This window comes from Natrix helvetica (genome assembly GCF_964273705.1).
Source record: "Natrix helvetica genome assembly, chromosome: 2".
Classification (NCBI taxonomy): domain Eukaryota; kingdom Metazoa; phylum Chordata; class Lepidosauria; order Squamata; family Natricidae; genus Natrix; species Natrix helvetica.
The window spans coordinates 230711970-230734287 of record NC_138552.1 but is presented as its reverse complement, the minus strand read 5'-3'; the positions used below and the strand labels follow the sequence as shown (position 1 = coordinate 230734287).

The 22318-nt window shown below is 41.0% G+C and overlaps 1 protein-coding gene across 2 annotated transcripts in view; it reads right to left on the bottom strand.

The window, feature by feature from the left end:
• The window catches only part of LOC309385854 (uncharacterized protein), a 39390-nt gene that overhangs the window by 7134 nt on the left and 9938 nt on the right, over window positions 1-22318 (bottom strand). For both annotated transcript variants that reach the window (XM_081940622.1, XM_081940621.1), the window contains exons 4-18: window positions 21614-21840; window positions 19904-20056; window positions 18707-18803; window positions 17497-17650; window positions 16220-16380; window positions 13691-13736; window positions 12902-13041; window positions 12490-12642; window positions 8090-8230; window positions 7725-7882; window positions 6901-7069; window positions 5977-6057; window positions 4195-5149; window positions 2806-2995; window positions 1744-1907 (exon numbers count right to left, since the gene is read on the bottom strand). In XM_081940622.1, coding sequence (XP_081796748.1) covers window positions 1744-1907; window positions 2806-2995; window positions 4195-5149; window positions 5977-6057; window positions 6901-7069; window positions 7725-7882; window positions 8090-8230; window positions 12490-12642; window positions 12902-13041; window positions 13691-13736; window positions 16220-16380; window positions 17497-17650; window positions 18707-18803; window positions 19904-20056; window positions 21614-21840 — 2989 coding nt within the window. The remainder of the gene's footprint in view (window positions 1-1743; window positions 1908-2805; window positions 2996-4194; window positions 5150-5976; window positions 6058-6900; window positions 7070-7724; window positions 7883-8089; window positions 8231-12489; window positions 12643-12901; window positions 13042-13690; window positions 13737-16219; window positions 16381-17496; window positions 17651-18706; window positions 18804-19903; window positions 20057-21613; window positions 21841-22318) is intronic.

Genomic DNA, 22318 nt, shown 5'->3' with positions numbered 1-22318 from the left:
TGACTCACACAGCAGTCACTGCGCGCGGCAAACACTAGACCCCCAGTAGCACAGCCATAGAAATTTGAATAGGATATCATAGAAATTTGATCAGCATTCTATGGGATTTTATTGAATTTTCTATTCCTTGCGCTACTGGGGACGCAATGTTAGACCCAAGACTGACTAAGGAAGTGCACATTCGCTCGTATGAAAGCCATGTTTCCAACAGCAACAATCGGTGTTGCAGGTTTGCCCGCGTGCTGCGCGCAATGACTGCTGTGTGAGTCCGCCTAGCCACAGAACAAGTAATAAATAGAATTTGTTCAACGCCTCCTTCTGTACGTTCAACGCCCCCATGTAAGGCGGAACTTCCTACCGCCCCCTTGCACTTCTTTAACGCCCCCCAAGGTGGCAGTACGGACCACTTTGAGAAACACTGCTCTATAGTATCATCAATATGATACTATTAAAAAAGAAAACAATTTTCACATAAAAGCTGTGTCTATCTTGTCTATTATGTCCCTAAGTACCGTATTTTCTGGAGTACAAGATGCACCGGAGTATAAAACGCACCAAGATTTTGAAGACGCAAATTTAAAAAAAAAGTTTTTGCCTTCTGCAGACATCCCAAGAACGACCCTTTTTTGGGAAACCCCCCCCCCTTTTAAAGGGCATGTATAGCCTTTAGGAGGTTTGCACTGTGTTCCTGGGGGGTGGAGGTGGGCAAAAACAAGCAAAAAATGGCCTGTTTTTCACTCATTTCTGCCCTGCCCAGCCCCCAGGAGCACTCTGAAAGACTCCTAAAGGCTATGCACGGCCATTTTGGTGAAGGGGCGGAGTTTCGGGAGACAAAAAAATGCTGCATTCAGTGTATAAGATGCACCAGATTTTCAGCCTCTTTTTTGAGGGAAAAAGTTGTGTCTTGTACTCCGAAAAATATGGTATTTATTGAATTTATTTGCTCCCCATCTTGTAACAAAATGACTCACGTGCATCATTTAGATGTACATTTATACGCCATAATGCTAGTTTAACATTTTCTATTTATGTTCCAGCTAAACAGTATGTCAATAGTGTTTTGCTGATTTTTCAATTAAACCATGGTCCAGAATTTCAAGAAATTACCGTTAGCATTAGAAATCCTTTACAGTATATTATTTCATACTTTTTAAAGACTTCCATGAAATCTAATAATAACAACAACTTCTTGACTAAATAATAGTGGTATGCTATTAACAACAAACATTTTGCAATAGGCCTTAAGCTACCTACAGGTAAAATAAAAACTTAATGTAATTATCAGTAGAGGAACATGTTAATTTGGATTGTGGTTCAATTTGCTGGTACTTTTTCCATGGTACCTAGCCATTTCCGTGGAATTTTTTTCCGGTGATGCACTTAATAGTTTTATTTTAGACAAGCAGTACTTTGAACACTGCCCTCATTGGCCGGGAAATCATCTCTTGCCAAATATTAGAGAAAATGCAATGTTCAAATCACTTTAGTAATGAGAAAACCCTGTTCCTGTAGATGTGATAAAACTACTTTCATCATCTCTAACCTAGTTTTTTAAGGGAGTTGGAATCCATCAACTTTAGAGGATATATTCCATAACTTTATGTCAGCCAAAAATTTATATAAGATGGACGGCTATATAAATATTTTAAATAAATAAACAAACCTGTTTTAAAGCTCCACCACCACAGATTCTAAATTATTTAAGTCTATGTAGCAGCAAAGAGTACCATGCCCCATACACACCTGTACTATAAGGCCTTCACTGATGGAGAAAGAGTATATAAAACCATCCTGCGACTTGCTTTCGTTGTCGTCTTTGGGCTGCTGGAGTGGTGGCAGCCGAAGAGAACATGGCGATTCATTAAGCTTGGCCTGTCTCTTCTGCAGCAACAGCTGATTTCTCAGCACTAGACGAAATAAAAAATATCAGTTACAAAGCTATTTTTGTTTAACCTACACGGAAAGCATTGTACCCATGTTGCACCAAGTTTCAATGAGGGGACCTGAAATGTACCATCAGAATGCTGACGGAAACACTAAAAGGGAGTGAACATGGGTAAAAGTTGTAAAGTCCAATATGACTTTATCCTGTACAAGGGATTGTGGAAACTGATTTTTTGCTGTTTGGTAGGTTATTGAGAAATTTAAATATAGGCAAGTTTACTGGGCATTTCTTGATTTAGAGAAAGTATGCGGAAAATTGAATCGGCCTGAATTGTGCAATACTTTGCATGTTTATGTAGCTGGGTGCTACTACAGGACAGAGCAGCAGATAATGGAAATAAAGCATATGTGACAATAAATGCAACCCCTAATGAATTGTTCAGCATTGTCTCCTGGGTTGTTCAGTATATTTATGGATTTGTTTGTAAGGTATACTTGTGGCGAAGATAGATGTTACGTAGGTTGGGGATGTAAATATCAGACCGGACCAGGTGAACCGGTAGTGGCGGCAGCGGCAGGCTCCACTCACCCGCCCAGATGCTTCTGCGCATGTGCAGAAGTGCCGCTGGTGCCCAAGCATGAGCAAACCGGTAGCACTAGGATTTGCAACCTACCTCTGGTAAATATATGTGTATTCTTACTTGCAGATAAAGCTCACATTGATTTGCAGTGAATGTTAACTTCTACAATTCAAGAAGGACTATGGATTTTAAGGTTAATGTGATGCTTTAGTTGTGGTGAGGAAAATGGAGACGAATTCTAATTTAAACATACTGTAATATGGTTTATTTAGGAAGGAGACAGCACCATCGCTATGTGTTTATGCTTTTTTCCTTGATTTCCACATGACAACAGACCTACCTGGAACTCTTTGTGCACTTGCCACAGATCTCTTGAGCCAGTGTTTTTGAAAGGCAGCCCAATATGGCATTAGCATGCTGGAGACTGAATCCTTCAGGCTGTCAAATAAACTTGGAGGTGGAATCTCCTTTTGGAGGGCCTGCTCAGCTGCCCGGATAGCTTTGCCCAGTCTCTTATTATCTACAGCCTCCTGCAGGGCAAGTCACAGACATTTAGCATTCTGCATGACAAGATTATCCCTGGAACTATAGCTCTTTCTTCCTTCTTTTCCTCTCCAGTCACACAGTCAGACACAGATCTAATTATTTGGAGGTCAACTGTATGATCTCCTATTATTTTCCTGCAATTTTGACCTCTGTTGGGATGGAATCTGGTTTCCCTGCTAGAATTACTAAAGCAGCAGTAAATGATCAGCCAGGACATTCTCTAGATAAAAGAAGCTGAAATAAATTTAGCTAGTGGGAGGCAGATGATGGCATTTCATTATTTTGGAATTGCTTCTTTGGCAATTCCAGGAATACTGACTGCTAGATTGTTAGGCTTCTCTGCATCTTGGAATATTTTCTCTGAAACTTTTGGTGCTATTGTTTTAACTCCTAGTCTCTTTTGGCTTTGTACAGACTCCTGGGCAGTATCCGTGATGCTAATTCCTTTCACAAATACTTATGTGATTAACATTTATGTGTAAAAAAATATATTACCTCCATTCCTTTAACCCCTCAGAGCAGCCTGCAAGCAACAGTTAAATATCATAATATGTCAAACATTAAAAGGTCTAGTGAATAGATCTGTTTTGCAGGATGGCTTCCCCTGTTTCAATTAAATACCAAGGAAAATAGAATGAAATCTATTTTCCAGTGAAGCATTTTCTGTATTGGTGTACTATTCTCTGCTCTTGAGAAATTGTTGGACAATTTCATTTCTTTTGGAAACCTTTGAAGAAAATATTCTCTGCCAGAAATTTTGGCGGAGTGTTTTAAAGATCATAATGTCCGTCCATGGGTATTTCTCTTTAATACCAACAGTGTAGCAATCAAGACAATTTGTCCTTTATCATAGATCAGGGGTGTCAAAGTGGTGCCCCACAGGCCAGATGCGTCAAGCTTAGACCACACCCATCCCAGCTCCGCAAATGGGAAAAAATGTCGTGAAACATCATGTGATCACATCACGCCGCAAGTTTGACACCCAAGCCATAGATAGTATGAGCACTTTTACATGGAAGTGAGATAATCATTTACATCCATGGTGGTAAGAAATGATTGGCAAAAATACAAAGAAACTATTTTAAATTTGCTTCCCTATACTAATCAATTCTTACCAACCAACCTATTAAATAGGTCACTCGACCTGGCGAATAAAAATACCATTGACATTATGGGCTCTTACCTGTAGCCGAGGCTCAATCTGAGACGCAAGGAAACACCCACGTATCACAAGAACCTTTTTCTTCAGAAGAGTCATGTCAGGCCGGTCATGATGAGCATTTTTAAATTTCTGCACTTCCAGTAGAAAATGCAAGCCACTCTCCAGCACAGGTGTGCCATATACCTGGAGGTGTTTAATGAAATGGAGCATCTCCACAGTGGGCCAGCCTTCGGCAGCCTCTTTTAGAGACTGCCAAAAAGAGTCTTTGTCTTCCCTTGTAGGTTTTGCTGTGGCTGCTGATGCATCTTGTGCTTCCCTGTTCCTTATATGCCTAAGAGCTACTTTTCCAGCTATCACATTTAGGAATGGTTCCAGCTTGCACCAACGTTCTTCTGTAATCTGAGATGGCACCAGTCCATATTTCTTCAACCCTTCACTCATTTCATCCCAAAACTGCTCAAAAGTAGGAACAACCAGGGAACGTAATAAGAGTTGGATTTCATTCCAGTTGGCATCAGTAATTTCTCCCTGGGCCACTTCTTCCTTTATTCTTTTCTTCAGTTCTTTGGGGAAGGGCATACTAGATCTCAAAACCCCCAGCTTGTTCCACATATCTAGAAATTTGGCTGCACAATTCACTTTTTTTTCAGGTGCTGGGACTTCCAAACAGGCCTCCATTTCCTGTAGCAGTCCTAAAACCATCTGAAGCTCTACATTCTGCATTTTGCAAGCTGCCTTCTTGTACACATTTAAGATAACTGGGTTGCTAAGAAAATCTGGCACATTTTGAGGGGTGGGTGAGTCCTGAAGAACTGGCGATTTTTCCCTACTTCCCTGGTCTGTACTGCTTATGCTGGGGGATTTGGAAACCACCCCTGTGGGAGATTTGGAAAGCACCTTCTTTTTACCCCCTTTCCTATGTAACCCTCTTTCTTTTGAGCCATGAATATAGGTGTTTGGTTTCTGCTTCTTTAACCTGTAGGCAGAATGGCATATAAATAAAAGCTAGTACACCACTTCTCACAGAATTTCCTCTTACAGAAAGAGATACAAATATTCAGTTAAAATATTGCCATTGAATGAAACCATATTATTGATGTACAAAGAAAACATTCATGTTTAAGAATAAATAACACAAATGTCCTAAATGCAATGACTTCTGGCTTTTGCAAAATAAATTCTGGCTTAAAAACTTTTAAATTTTATGTATTATTTGGTAAAGGGTGAAACAGCAGCAGAAGGCAAAGGACAAAAGAAAACACGTCTGAGAAATCAGTCTGGGCAGAGAGGCAGAAGCTGGGATGTATGTAAGCCCTATTCTTTCAACTCTAGAAGTCGCCAAGGTCAAAACCAATTTCATTTGCAGATTCCTTTCCTCTATAACCACGAGGGCTAGAAATTAAAACTCATTATTTCAAAACTGGAACAATTAAATTCTGAATTGTGCTAATTGTTTGTTGTACTTTAGTTTCGACTTGGTAGTACCAATTGAGTTATTGCAAAGAACTAACCTCTGAACTTCCAAATCTTGTTCCAATTGCTGACTGTCCACTTCCTTCAACATCCTAGTCATACCTTTAGAAATTAACTCCAACTACTAATTTACTTTTGAAATAACAGTACAATCTTATGGCCATCTCCGTAGAAATCCTCCTGAGTTAAATTACATATTCAAGTGCTACACAATAAACCACAATATATAAAATATGTTTTAAAACTTTGATATAATTTGAAGATATGCCACCATATGGGCTACCCAAGGCTACCAAAGTAACCTTTCATTTCCACAAAGGTTTTGAATACCTCCCAATTCTGTCCTGATTGCTTCTATGGTCTTTGCTTTCAGAATTTTTGACATCCGAATGAGATATTGGTACACAGTATCTGTAAGAAAGAAAAATAGTTAAGAATATATTTAAGTTATTATTGGAGGGTTTACAAATTATTTGTAATGAGTTTTCTTTCTTGACCAAGTTATGTCTCATGTAATTTGTGAGATTAAAGAACTCTTAAAATCTCCATTAACATAACAAACATCACTACCAACCTGCCTTCCATCGAGGACCTGTTCACTGCACAAGTCAAAAAAAGGGCTGTGAAAATATTTACAGACCCCTCGCATCTTGGCCATAAATTGTTTCAACTCCTACCCTCAAAACAACGCTATAGAGCACTGCACACCAAGACAACTTGACACAAGAACAGTTTTTTCACGAACAATATCACTCTGCCAAACAAATAATTCCCTCAACATTGTCAAACTATTCACCAAGGCTGCATTACTATTACGATTAGTCTTCTCATTGTTCCTATCACCCATCTCCTCCCACTTATGACTGTATGACTGTAGCTTTGTTGCTTGTATCCTTGCGATTTATATTGATATTGTTTCCTGATTGCTTATTTGTATCCTATGACTCATTAAGTGTTGTACCTTATGATTCTTGACAAATGTATCTTGTCTTTTTATGTACACAGAGAGCATATGCACCAAAGACAAATTCCTTCTATGTCCAATCACACTTGGCCAATAAAGAATTCCATTCTATTCCATTCCATTCCATTCTGTTCTATTCTAAAAAAAACATTTGGACTTGGCCATTGTCTGCACAATATTACATAAAGATTCAATTTATAATGTTGCAGGTGCATAATCTTTGAAATATTTGCCATCAGAAAATGCATACAATTTTCAGAAAATTCAGAATAGGACATCTTGGCACTCACTCAAGGAAAGTTGTGACTTCATGGCGAACATAATGGAGCCACATTTCACCCAGAATAGGCAGCACATATTGAATCATGGGTTGAAAAGCAGAAAATGTCAAGTCTCCATTGCCGGTGGAAAGAATTTTCTCAAGATGTTGGATGTAGTCTAGCATACTGGAACTAAGCTCTGCAGAGAAAGGAGATTCAGAGCACAAGACTCCACCTTCAAAGAGTTTGTTCATAGGCCAAGTGCCCCCAAATAATTAGTAAATGAATAAATCTAATAAATGCTGAAAATAAAAAGTGAGCAAAACGTTTGTTATGAAATAGGATATTTATGTATACAGCATGATTCACACCATAGCAGCTTACAAGTAGGCTTTAATGGTGTTTCCAAACACAAAACAATCTGTTTAATCAATAGGACAGAATTAAGGTTACCAAGAATAACAATCGATTACTGTAGAACTAATATCAGTCTCTACAGCCAGGATATCCTGTACCCAACCTACAGAAAGGGTGTTCCAACAATATATTATATATCTTACTTTCTCCAGTCATAAAAGACTCATACTACTATCACTGAAACTCATTTTTTTATTCTAATCTAGTGTAGGAACAACATATTTAAATCAACGTTGCCCATCTATCTGTTTCTCTTTCTGTCTCAGCTTCAAAAATACTAGATGACATGGCATTAAGAACATCGATTTCACATTCTAAAGACATCTGCCCCCATAGTCAAGCACCTACATTCTGGGTAGTGATTGTAGGCTTTTTGCAAAGGGGACTAGTATGATTAAATCAGATTCCTTCACATTCGCCCTTCCAATACAGCTCACCTGAATTGCATTCTGTGTAAGTGGCCAGAAACATATGAAAAATCTGCCATGCTAAATTCTGTACTTCAGATGGGTTTGCTTGGTTCTCCTGTGCATTTTCATAACATTTTAGCTTCTTCCACAGCAACAGATGATTAATCTTTTGTGGATCCTCAAACCTGGAGAGGTAATATGAAAGGTATCTACTTCAGCATAAAGTGAACTGTAAGACTTCTGACTAACCAAAAAAGGGATGTAAAAGCCAGCCGATCAGCATAAGCATCATACTTTTTTCAGAAGATTTTCACAATCAAATACCCACCTATGGGTTACAAATAAAGCACAATAATGAAATATGGGACACCAAAAGCAGCTGAGAAACTCACCGGGTCAAGTAGTGAAGGAAACCATCCCCATCTCCCAGATCGCACATCAATGCCTCAAGAAATCGAATGGTTGTCAGTGTTTCAAAGGAGTCTTTAAGAGAGCCTAACAGTCTGTTTGACCCAGTTCCTTTTCTGCTTTTCCTAAATGATGAAACCAAAGTTGAATTTTCAGGCTCTTTCTGCTATAGAGGACACGAGATCAGAACTGCATTCAGATTTTCCTAAACTATTCTAAGACCTGTTTAAGAATAAAGCAGAATTACCAATCTGTGTCATTAAAACCAAAAGGTTTGCTATCATTTCCCAAAAGAAGCAACCTTGATCCTCTAGAGCAGTGATGGTGAACTTTTTTGGCTCACGTGCCAAAAGCAGAGGGAGCTCAGGGGGGTCGTGCGTGGGGGTTCCACACTCATAATGCTATGCACACTTCCCACCCTGCATGCATGTGTGCACTCCCAGTGCTCCCCCTGCTTTTGGCGCACTTTTTTCACCCTCCCCGTGCTCCAGAGGCTTTCTAGGAGCCTGGGGAGGGCGAAAACAGCCTCCCACACACACACCCGGAGGCCCTCGGGAGGCTTCAGGAGCTTCCTTGAAGCCTCGAGCGTGAAAAACAGCCTTACGAGTCAATCAGAAGTCCGTTCCCAAACTTCTGGTTTGCCCATAGGGCCAGTTTTTTGCACCTCAAAAACGGCCTCAAAAGAAGGCCAAAGTGAGCTGGTCAGCAAGCGCATGCGCGCTGGAACTGACAGGGCAACGCCTTGCGTGCCCTAACAAATGGCTCTGCGTGCCACCTGTGGCACACGTGTCATAGGTTCGCCATCACGGCTCTAGAGCAAGTGTGTCCAACCTTGGCAACTTTAAAGACTTCTGGATTTCAACACCCCAAATTCCCCAGCTAGCATGGGATTTGAATTCCGCAAGTGTTAAAGTTGCCAAGGATAGATACCCCTGCTCTAGAGTATTTCTTTCTTCTTGGTTTATTTCTATACTGATTTTCCTCCTGGAGAAATGGTTGACAAGAAACAGCTACAGGTGAAACCATCATGCCACTATCAAAGTTTAGGGAAACATAAATTTTCTTGACAGCTGCCACAGCATTGTAATAGAAATTTAAACAGTGCCTATATAGCCTCCTTTCGGCATTTCTACTAACAATTGGAGAGGACAGAGCAAGCTTTTCATTTGTCAGTTACTGAATATTGTTAAGTTTTTCTGCCAAGAAGTTGGCCATTGTGATATTATTTTCATTTGCACTGAATATTATTATGTATTCATTAGATTTACATTCCAAATTTGCACAAAGCAGCATAGATAGCACTTTTGCGGTTGTTGTTCTTTTGTACAGCATCAACCTTTTGAGGCAGGCTTCACTAAGAAATAATGATCAGCGCAAAATTAGCAAGTGAGTTTCCTCAGGATAGGATGCTTAAGGATAAACTACATCATACTACAACAAAGACTTTGTAATGTGCACACACCCACACCCAGATCATTTAAATAAGCACACAAATGTAGACATTAACTACAGATCCTGAGCAGTTATAATAATAATAATAATAATAAATTTGGATTTATTAGCCGCTCCCTTTCCAAGTAGGACTCGGGGCGGCGTACAATGGAGCATAAAACATAAAGAATATATAACAGCACCAAACGTACATACATACACAACACACATACATACACGGAGGAGGAAGCAAATTACATCAATAGACAGTTAAAAATCAGCTTTAAAATACCCCAATTGTAAAAACCCAATAAAAATTAATATTTAAGAACAATTTAAAAAACAGTTTGGAGGAATGGGAAAATTACGATTGCGATTGAGCCAGGCCGGATAATTGAAAGAGGTGGGTCTTCAGCTGTACACGGAAGGAGCGGAGATCGGAAGTAATCCTGATGTCACGGGGGAGGTCATTCCATAGGGCTGGGCCCATCACAGAGAAGGCTCTGCTCCTGGGTGTCGCCCCCCGGCACTGTTTGGCGGACGGCACCCGGAGAAGTCCCTCTCTGTGTGAGCGAATTGGTCGTAGGGATGTGTGGGGCAGGATGCGATCCTGCATATAACTAGGCCCTGTGCCATGGAGCGCTTTAAAGATCATAATCAAAACCTTGAAACGCACTCGGTAGACCACAGGCAGCCAGTGCAGCTCGCGCAGGAGAGGTGTTACAGGGGAGTATCTAGTCCTCCCCATAATCACCCGCGCGGCCGCGTTCTGGACCAACTGTAGTCTCCGAGTGCATCTCAAGGGAAGCCCCATGTAGAGAGCATTGCAGTAATCCAGGCGAGACGTCACTAGCGCATGGGTGACTGTGCGTAGGGCATCCCGGTCCAATAAGGGGCGCAATTGGCGCATCAGGCGGACCTGATGGAACGCCCCCCTTGCCACGGCTGTTACATGGTTATCCATGGACAGCCGGGTATCTAGGAGGACGCCCAAATTGCGCACCTGTTCCATGGGGGCTAGTTGGACGCCCCCGATGGCCAGAGATGGAAGCACCTGGTTGAACCGGGAGGCCGGAAGCCACAGCCACTCCGTCTTGGAAGGGTTGAGTTTTAGTCGGTTGCCATCCATCCAGACCCGTACGGCCTCCAGACACCGGGACATCATTTCGACGGCCTCATTGGGGTGGTTCGGAGTGGAAATGTATAGCTGAGTATCATCAGCATACAGATGATATCCCACTCCAAAACCACGGATGATCTCGCCCAGCGGTTTCATATATGTGTTGAACAGGAGAGGCGAGAGCACCGATCCCTGTGGCACTCCACATGTGAGTGGCCTCCGGGTCGAACTCTGCTCCCCTGTCAACACACGTTGCGTCCGACCAGAGAGGTAGGAGCCAAACCACCGTAAAACGGTGCCCCTGACTCTCAGCCCCTCTAGCCGGTGCAACAGGATACCATGGTCGATGGTATCGAACGCCGCCGAGAGATCTAATAGGACCAGGATAGAGGAACAACCCCTATCTCTGGCCCTCCAGAGATCATCGACCAATGCGACCAAGGCCGTCTCCGTGCTGTGCCTGGGTCGGAAGCCGGACTGGCGCGGGTCTAGATAATCATTTTCCTCCAGGTGACGTGGGAACTGCTGTGCTACCACACTCTCTACAACCTTCGCTAAAAAAGGAAGGTTGGAGACTGGACGATAATTGACTAGGTCCGTTGGGTCCAGGGAAGGCTTCTTGAGCAGGGGCCTCACCACCGCCTCTTTCAAGGCGGCCGGTAGAGACCCCTCACCCAACGAGGCGTTCACCAGGCCCAGGAGCCAGTCGCGCGTAACCTCCCAGGATGCCAGTACAAGCCAGGAGGGACACGGGTCCAATAAACATGTGGTGGGTCGCAGACGTCCACGCAACCTGTCCAAATCCTCGATGGCAACCGAGTCAAACTCCTCCCAAAGCGGTCCCTCAAGACTCGCAACGGGCGTCTCTACTGAACCACTGAAAGGGGTCCATCCCATCCGGATTTGAGCGACTTTGTCCTGTAGATAATTCCCAAACTCCTCTGCTCTGCCCTGTAGAGGGGCTTCCCGTGGTCTCTCAAACAAGAGGGAACGGGTCACCCGAAACAGGGCGGCAGGGCGGTTATCTGCAGACGCAATAAGAGCGGCGCAATGTTGACGTTTGGCCGCTCTTAATGCCACAAGGTACGTCTTCAAATAGGCTCGTGCCTGTGCTCGGTCAAATTCGGAGCGGGAGGATCTCCAACGACTCTCTAGGCGTCTCTTGTGGCGTTTCATCACCCTTAGCTCCTCGGTAAACCAAGGTGCCAGGGTGGTTCGTCGCCGCAGGAGAGGCCGCAAAGGCGCCACCCGGTCTAGGGCCCCGGTAGCCGCACTATTCCATGTGACTACCAGGTCCTCCACTCGGGGGCGGGTCAGGTCCACAGGAGGTGGCCCAAGTTCCGTCTGGAACCTATCTGGTTCCATCAGGCGCTTGGGGCGGAACCATCTAATACCTTCCAGTTCCGCCTTCCGTTAAGGGCAATTAGTTGATTATTTATTTTAGCAATAGCATTTAGATTTGTATACCACTTCATGGTGCTTTACAGCCCTTTCTAAGCAGTTTACAGAGTCAGCCTATTGCTCCAACAATCTGGGTCCTCATTTTACTGACCTCGGAAGGATGCACTCAACCTACAGCTGGTGTGAGAATCGAACTGCTGATCTGCTATCAGCCGGCAGTCAGCAGGAGTAGCCTGCAATACTGCATTCTAACCACTGTGCCACCACAGCTCTAATTTTAATTTTATTACAAATTTAATATATAATGATATACTAAATTAAACGATTAGGCTGCAAGGGGAAGAAAGCCATTGGCATGATCACAATAAAATAACCATCATTATTAAAAAAATAACACAAACTAGCACTTCTGTTTTATGGACCGGTGCTCACATCGTTCTCCACTCTTTGTTTCTTTTCATGTAGTTCACCATGTCCTTTTGGTCGCCTATAGCAGGAAGCACTGTGGCCATAGGCAAAGAAAACGGGAAACCGCCACTCCAGAGAAGCTCCTCTTCAATAGGCACCTCTGACCTGGGTTCAAACCTATAAAAGTACTAAATTGAACTAACAAGGTATTTTAGATTAAATCAATATTTATAATGTTGGTTGAATGAAGAAAATTGGGGGAGGGGGGGGTTACTGAACTCCACGACAGAGTAAGCAAGAACAAAACATGGGACCAACTGTGTATTACACAGTTAATGCTTTAAGGCCATTTTAAAATGTTCTGTTTAGGTCATAATGTTTTTATTTATGCCTATAGCCCAACTCCAAAAGCAAAGTGATCCATCTTAGCACAAACCTTAACTGCCTGATTCTCTGATAGTGAATTAGAAATCGGGAAACCCAGTAAGAACGCAATCGTCTTAAGGCATCATATTGTTTCCTGCTCAAGGAAGCAAAAGCTGTCTCCTCTTCCCCTATACTTTCCTCGAGGTGTTCCTGGAGATGAAGAGAAAACATGTAGTATGCATAAAATAGAAACTAAGGCCACTTTACACATACATATATATATATTGTGCGATTGTGATTGCTGCCACTTCTGAAATTACTGCAGTAAAGTATCTGGCACATACAACTTTGTAAAAGAAGAATCCAGAACAAACTGGATGGACCCTCTCTTATTTAAAAAGTAAGCCTAATCTACTACTACATCATGGGATTAATATTTATCTTCTTAAATATGCCAGATTAAAAAGAAAATGAAAACAATAGCTACATGTTAACTATCTTCTAAATACTGTATTAAATTGATTCCCAGTGTAATCCTTTCATAATTGTTGGAAGTCCCTATTGTAAAGTGAAAAACAAGTCCTTTGACAGCCATGTAGCAAAGTACTAGGATGGAAGACATTCCCAAGAAACCTAGGCAATAGAAGGATTCCATGATTATTCTGATTCATGGGGGGGGGGGGGGATATCACAGGACAGAACCTACAATTCAATTATGCAAGAGATTTCTGCACAGGAAAGCTACAGGAGGAAAAGAACAAAACTCTGAGCCCTGCTTTCTTAGCTGGCTTAGCTAGGTTTCTGATTACTTAAGCTATAACCTGGACAAAGGGACTTGCATTCCAACTGTATTACTCACTTGAAAAGCAGGAGGGACGGCCAGCCTATACTTGGCTTGAATATCCCTGCCAAAAGAAGAGCAGCAGCATAAACTCCACTTGCATTGGACTATTTCCCTGCTTGCTACTGTATAAAAATATATTTATATTTTAGTTTATTTATTTATTTTAAAAAAAGAGGACGGGCAGTATTTCATACATGATGCTAGCACTGCACCTTACATTCTGATCATGTAACATAGTTTATAAGATTATTCCCTCTACTCTTAAAAGAAGGTAAGAATCTGCCAGAACAAGCCCACAAGTTTGCAATTCATGAAGATCAGTTAGTGCACCTCACCCTCCACCATCTCCTCCAAATTATTTGTCCCCATATTTCAGGCTTCTCAAATATCCCAAGGAATAAAAGAACAAGCTGGATGTTTTGTATTGTACAGCATACATAGCCGCAGTATATCACCCAGTTATATATATATATATAAAAGTGAACTCTAGATTGTACAGATTGCAGCTATCCTCTTCTTAGAAGCTCAAATCAACAGAACCAGAGAGAAGGAATAATATTTCTCCTCTTTGTGCCTTATTACCGTTTCACATGGAGAAAGCAAATGAATAAGCAGCAGCAACCAGGAGCTACAGCAAGGCCAGAATGAAGTAATGAAGGAGGCATTAATTAATAGATACTCATCAATGACATGATGCTGGCATCTGTGCAGGAACTAGATTGAACAAGTGCTTATAAAAACCCATGTCTCTTGTTTTTAGTCCATTAATTAGTTTAAATCATGATAAAAGTAACCTCTGAGGACTGAGAAAGATATTCAAGATGACATTGCTGGGCTTCCAAATGGTCTCCTATTTACTTCCTCATAATTAAGAAAAACAGACAAAATTATGCAATCAGGGTTTCTTTTTCTTCCTCTAAAATTTTAATGGAATGAAGTTTTGCTTTTAGGTCTATACCAGGGGTTGGCAAAAGGTGACTTACAAGTTCACTCATGACAATGCATGGTATTTGCAAACTTCAGACTAGAGTTTAAATGATAAAATTTTGAAACGGCAGTCTTCTTAGACTTGCTTAATCTTTATTTAAATTAAAATCCTGCAAGACCTCACAAAGTTGCTGTTAGGGTCCTGAATAACAACCCCATGGCAATCAAAACTCTGAGGCATAGAGCTTCCTCAAAGCATAATTTTATTTGGGGTGTCATATTGGCACAGCTGGTGAAAACCTGACTCTGAAGGACCCAGGGTTTTCCTCACCCAAATCAAAACCCAATGTTCTTGTCCCCCCCAAGGTCACATGTCCATCACATGGTCCAATCAGGTCACAGTCCCAACTCCGGCTGGCTTTGGTCCACTCCCTTCCAACACCTGGTAGAGCATCCTTGGCTCCCATGGGAAAGAATGCTACTTTGGCTACACATCACCAAAGCTATCTCTATCTCCCCCCACCCTCGCATTCCCACAGCTCCACCAGGCCTTGCTGTGGCAGCCCTGAAGATGTTCCCAAAATGGTTTCAGGGCTGACAGTTGCAAGAATTGGCTTATATTTAAGAAAACTCATTGGTGTGTCGACCTAAAAGGTTTGCCTTCCTACTATCAAATGTTGCCATGAAGATAATTTGCTTTCCATACATACATATACACACACATACACACACACACACACACACACCTTACTGGTATGGCTGAAGAGAGCTAAATAGCTTGAAATAGATCTATATTAGTCTCCCTTTATTTATTTATCAGCACAAATACAACACAAATATAAAAAGGCAACATTAAAAATATGGTTTTCTGCCTGGATGGTCTCCTGTAGTGAGCCGATAGACAAAAAGGGGAAGTAGTGAGTTCCCTCCCATATTTGGGCATACCAGGAGTTGTAACACACACACACACACACACACACACACACACAATTACTGCAACTCCATAAGCTTTGATTAGCTCTGCAGATAAATTACAGGTATGATCTGTGGTTCGCCCTAACATTCTATTAGCATTTTTGGAAGTAATTCAAAAGGTTTAAATACTCCCCTCTTTAATCCACTATTTCTGATCAGATAAAACATGTTCAAAATTAATGAGGTTTTTATTTCACTTTATTTCAAATCAAAAGCATTATCACATAACACCACCATTCCAAACTAGGGCCCAGTAATAAATCTCAGCACATTACTTTGCACATCTTAATTAAGTAGCTAAGCTCAGATTTAGCTAAAATCTCCCAAGCATGAGAGGTACTGCAGCTAAATGAGAATCTTTACTGCAGTTAGAATGGAATTGTTAAGCCACCGATTTCCTTCTGTCAATATAGGGTACAATTCTTTTTTTTTTATCCATGGCAGTTTAAGGCTATTGCTGCTTTTCATCACCCTTCTCACATTTCAAAGAAATCTTTACCCTACATTTCATGGCCTTAAATGGTTATTGATTGTTGACATAACTGATATTTCTGCTACCATTGATAGATCTTTCCTTATGTCCATGATTAACATTAATCCATCACTATTAGTTTGAGAAATACACTACAATGGCATTCTCACCGAAAGGCACTGGAAAAGAACAGCTGTGTTTCATGTGATGAAACTGTGGCCTCCAAGTGCCTGGTGCAATCCATGATATCTTCACAATCAATCCAGAAGTTTAACAGATGGCTTCCTAATGTGTTATGGAGGAATTCCATAAAGTCCTCCATACCAGCTCTCTGCATTGTAAAAAATAGAGGAAGAATAAAAACAATGCGAATGGAGGTACTTGAACAAGGAAATCTCAGCAACGGCTATAGTACATATCTGAAGATAGGCAAAATAGTTTAAACATGCTTTTAAAAACCTCCTGTAGGGCCTTTATTGATTGAATGATATTTTTATCCTACCTTTATTATGTTTTATAAATAATTTGAGGTGGCAAAAATACATAATACACTTTCCTCCTCTTATTTTCCACACAACTACTTCATGAGGTAGAGTAGACAAAGAATGCTTTAAGGACTGAGTACTAAAGACATGTTCACATGGATACAGCAACTTTCAAGGCCTAGGACTGTGATGGCGAACCTATGGCACGTGTGCCGAAAGTGCCACGCGAACCCATGTCGCCTGGCATGCAGGGCCTTGTCTATTTGTCTTCCGGGTTTCTGGTGTGCATGTGAGCCCGACAATCAGCTGTCCTTTGTGCATGTGGCAGTGCCAAAAGTGGTGTGCACATGCGCACCGTCCAGCTGTTTGTCAGGGGCGCATTTGTGCCAGAACCCGGACGTTCGGCTTTTCCAGAGTGCGATCCCTTCACGCACGTCACAATGCTGAAAACCGGCCTGCGCATGTGCGCTGGCCAGCTGATCATTGGGCACGCATGCACACTAGAACCCAGAAGTTTGGCTTTTCTGGAGCGCAGCCCCAACATTTCCATGCAATGTTTTTGGTGGTGCCGAAAAAGTTCCCCATCACTGACCTAGGAGATTGGAGTTAATCCAGAGCAATTGCTTGTTGTTGGGAAAGATGTGTGCTACAATAAAGCATTGTGTAGTTATCTGCTACACCAGACATCCAGCACCAGTCCACGGCATGCCAGAAATTGGGCTACGCAAACAAGCAAAGCCCCATCCACGGGATGCAGGTAGCACACAAAACTATGTCCCCACTGGTCTGTGGAAAAACCTGTTTGCACAGAACCAGTCCCTGGTGCCCAAAAGGTTGGGGCCACTGTGCTACACTGCGGTATATCAAATCCTCAGAAAGCAAAGAATTCTCAAAAGCATAGAAACCATTTAAAGTAAATATTTCTTTAGTTAAGTATTTCAGCAGGATGCAATGTTACCCACAGTTCCTAAGACATCTTCTTTAAGTTGCTGCAAAGCAGCACTTCCAGAACCCGAAGGAAAACACTTGTCCTGTTGCTCTTCCTTTGAAATAATTGTTTCTGTCAGGTCAAATTGTAAAACCTGCCGGCGTCCTGAGAATGGCTTCTCATAATTACTGGAGGAAAATATAAATCAGGAAGTCAAAAATACATAACTGATAGGGAAAACTTTTTTTTTTTTTTTGCAGATTATAATGATGACGTATTACTGTTTCTATGGACCTGCAGCACTGTCATGCTTGAACTCTGATCTTGGTCATCTCCCAGTTGGATTTCTGCAATATGCTCTACCTGCGTGTGCCCTTGAAGTCTACTTGGAAATTTCAACTGTTCCAGAATGTGGCAGTGCGCACAGTAACGGCAACACCTATGTAACACTTCCATTGCATGAGCTTGTAGTTACTTTCCGGGGATAGTGCAAGGTACTGTCATCGTTTTAAAAAGCTCTATATGGCTCAGAGCCAAGCCACTTATGAGGCCACCTTTCCCTAAGGACATCTACTTGTCCTACCAGGGAAGAGAGGAAGTTCAGCACTCCCCCACTCTTTTATCCTTACGGACTTAGCACTTCCAAGAGTTGGTAGATTAGATAATGGTATGTTTGCACGGACTGGTGCCAGGTTTTTTTTTAATGTTTTATGCTTTAATTGTGTTTTATGGTTTTTAAAATGATTTTATCGGGAGCCATCCAATGTTGTCTCAAAGATGGGTGGCTATGTTTTCCAAAGGAGATGGGTGATTAATAAATATGATAGAGAGACAGAGAGACAGACGGACGGACGGACGGGCGGGCGGGCGGGCGGGCGGGCAGGCAGGCAGGCAGGATAGATAGCAGGCAGGTAGGCAGAGGTAATTTCCTACAAAACCGAAAATTGATGCTTTTTTCCAGATTGTGTATTTATATTGTCTCCCATTAAAGTCACCAATTACATAGATGGTGAGAGCATATTAGTGAAGTCAGATAAATATAAACATAAACCAAAAGGCAGCAGTCTGTTATTTCTAGTTACATAGCAAAATCAATACTCTTAAAATCATTTAGCAGTCTTAAGAAAGATGAGTCGTAAAACCATTTAACATGTCCACATTCACATATATTAAATTTTAAGTAGCAATCACGAGATAAGAAAATATAAGTATCTTATCGTGGCATCTTTAGCAATCAGACTCACCTATTGTTATGAAACTCAATGACCTCTTGATTAGATTCAGTTTTGCTCTGATGAACTGGAGATATCACTTTTTCACCAGCATTTGTCCAACTACTTCCTACAATACAGACACATATTAGAACCAAGATCAAACGTTTGATCTACGAAAAGGAAAAAGAGATTCCAGTTCTTTACAAAGAGGTAGAAGTTAACCCTGAATTCTATATAATTGAAAATGACTTTATAGACTTTGGGAGTTTTGTTGTCAAGCAACACTAGCTCTCCCACAAAGCTATGCTTATGTATTTGGAAACATGTAAGACTGCAATGTACACCACAGCAATAAAAAATAGTAAGACAAACAAATTAAAGGCAAGGGATTAGAAAAACGAAGCTAAAACTAAGTTACTCCAATACAATTCACTAAATCTCTCTCCCTACCTTTCTATACTTCCAATCCTTTATTCTATTAACTCTAACTCATACATTGTCTTTTGTTCTTTAAACTTTTCACCTCTCTCTTTTGGAGGATTTCATCAACTCTGTCCAACTATGATTTTCTTGATCTTCTCCTTTCTTTAATCTCATTAACTTCCTTCATGGATTTATTTTGGTATTTGATCCTAATTCATTCTATTTGACCAAACCTTTCTTAATATACCAGTATTTCTTTCATACAGATCATTTACTATTGTACAGTACAATTGTTTGAAACACTGCTGATAATTCAGTGTTTCTCAGGAAAACACATTGAGATATCAACAGTACCTCATAATACAAATCCTATCCTGATAAGTGCTCTCCTTAGAACCTATAATTATTGTATTCTGGGAGCACCTAATTCTGGAACTCAATAAAATGAGAGTAAACTTGCTGGATCAGACTAGGGAGTTATCTAGATCTGTATCCTTTTCTCTATATGGGAAGCCCATAAACTGGCTGTGAACACAATACAATACAATAGTAGAGTTGGAAGGGACCTTGGAGGTCTTCTAGTCCAACCCCCTGCCTAGGCAGGAAACCCTATACCGTTTCAGACAGATGGCTATCCAACATCTTCTTAAAGACTTCCAGTGATGGGGCATTCACAACTTCTGGTGGCAAGCTGTTCCACTGATTAATTAGCATCAATAGCATCTGGCTGCCCATTATTCATGGCAACATGGTCTGTTTTAAGAAGAGCCTCCAATACTTTCAAACTTGCTATAGCATTCTTACCATTTCTCTTTTCTATACCAGTGTCTGGCCTGAGTCTTGAGAGCTGGAGTCTGTTTGGATGTTCTTCAAACTGGGATTGGCCAAAGCTCAAAATGTCAGAGAGCTCCAAGAAAACATCAAGGGACATTTGGCCAGATGATTTTGCAAAACGGCCTGCAGGAAAGGATAAAAGATCAGAGTCTCCAAAGTTCTTTTAAGAGTAAATTATTGGATAATCTATATAAAACAGAAAGGAATGTAAAAAAATTAATGAGGTGGCAGAAAGGTTGCAGCTTTCCATGTCCTCCCAAAATATGTTTTGGAATGTCCTACAGTTACTTAGATCATATTTTGCATTGAAAGTAATAGTGAAGAAATCTGCATTCTTTTTGTATTAATGAAACTTTGCTTACTTAATAGTTTCCATTATATTTTAGCAAAATATCTTGAACTAGCTGAAGTGTAACTTTTAGCTTTTAATTAGAATAAGCCATTTCACAAACCATCATCCAACTCTTTAACTAGCATGGACAATTAACAATAAACTAAATGGGCCCCGCCTCTACTGCATTTTGCATTTTCTCCATTTTCCAGTTTTCTTCAGGATTTGAGCTAATTTACTACAAACAATAAGGCTGAAAGCACATTTATCACCCCATTGGCTTCAATTAACTTGGTGTTTTGACACATGACATAATCATTCCTGCTCTGAAAAAGGTGTATTCATATTAGAATGTCAACATTTATTAATAAACCTGGTGTCAGTATAATAACAATATATTTTAAATGGGGGGCACAGTGACCTCACAGTTAAGATGCAGAACTTTTTGACTTGAAGGTTGGATGTTCAAGACATAGGTATGACGTGAAGGGGTGAGCTCTCGTTACTTGCCCCAGCTTCTGCCTACCTAGCAGTTCAAAAGCATGCAAATACAAGTAGATAAATAGGTATCACTTCAGTGGGAAAGTAACACCATTCTGTGCACCTTGGCATGTGGGTGTGCACACATACACACATGCATAGATGCATAGATACACAGTATATTTCTAATTAGTACATAATGCCATAATCGTCACTGTGTCTGTGAATGGACATGTATGAAAGATGGAGTAAGAGAGTTGAACTTAGGTCAAAGATGCTTGCTCAGGAAGACTTCCGTATGCAGCATGTGGAAAAGTATCACTATGAAGAGTTCAAGGTCACAGGTTGTAGTATCCCAGAGAATTGATCTTCCCATATGAAGTGAATGAAGCAATGACAATGAAGTACTGAAAAGTACCAAGGTCTGACCAGCAAAGAAAAGACCAAGGTAGGACCAGTGAGGTTTTGATGTTGGTCATACCTTTTTGGAGAGTATAAACCTGGCTGGGAACTGGCTCCTTCACGTGGAATAAAAAATTCCAAGTGGACTTTCCTACACCTTTCTTTTGGAATTCAAACACAGCATGGTCATCTAGATTTTCAATTAGGAAAATATGTATAGGTATATAAATATGAGAGAGAGTGGCTTTTAGAAAGCGAGAAAGTAAATAAAAGGCTAAACTTTAATTTGATTTCATATGCCCGAAAGCTGGGACAAAAAATAACCCTAAGTGCTGAGTGTGACAATCAGGTGTCTTTAGCCCAAGACTATCCATAGCACTATGCATGCAAAGGAACTAGGAAGTAATTTAGATAGGTTGGCAAGATCCCCTTTAGATGATGCAGGGTTAGTTTACAGGTAGACTTACCTAGATAGGCTGGGGTGCTACGTGTTTGACTAGGACATCTGAGCAAGTCATCCCTCTGCATACCAGGTGATGCCTGATTTGTTGATGGAAAACTCGGGATGCTGGAAACGGCGGTACTATCAGACTGACGACTGTAACCACGAATGGCATAGCGATTCACTGGGTAGTTCTCATCCAGCGGACATACCAGCAGCTTTGCTAATTTGTATTCCAAATAATAGACAGTCCTAGCAAGAGATTCAAAGTGAAGAGTCTGGGTCCTGAGGCATCCTTCTCAGTCCTCTTTTACAAAATTCAGACTGCAAAATTCAGTCCTGAAAATTTCTGTTTATATACAGCTGCACTCCCTGACTTTCCATCCCAGATGTTTCAGAAAAAGTTGTGATTACTCATAGCAACAAAGATTTGAATTGCAGAGTCTAATACTTTTCTGAAACCAATAATGCTGCCCATTAAGTGAGTGTTTAGTTTCAACACTAGTCATTTTTATTGTTCAATAATCTGAATAAGCTATGGCTAAATAAATAGCTGCCATTGTTGTTTCTCTGAGAAACAACTGATCAGTAAAATAAGTAGATTACCTACCCAATAATATTTAACAATCTCAAGGTTTCTTATTCACTCCATTTTTGTTGTGTGTAAAGATTTGTCCTCATACACAAAGGAATTTAACTAATCCACAAATACTCTGAGACTTAAGAACTC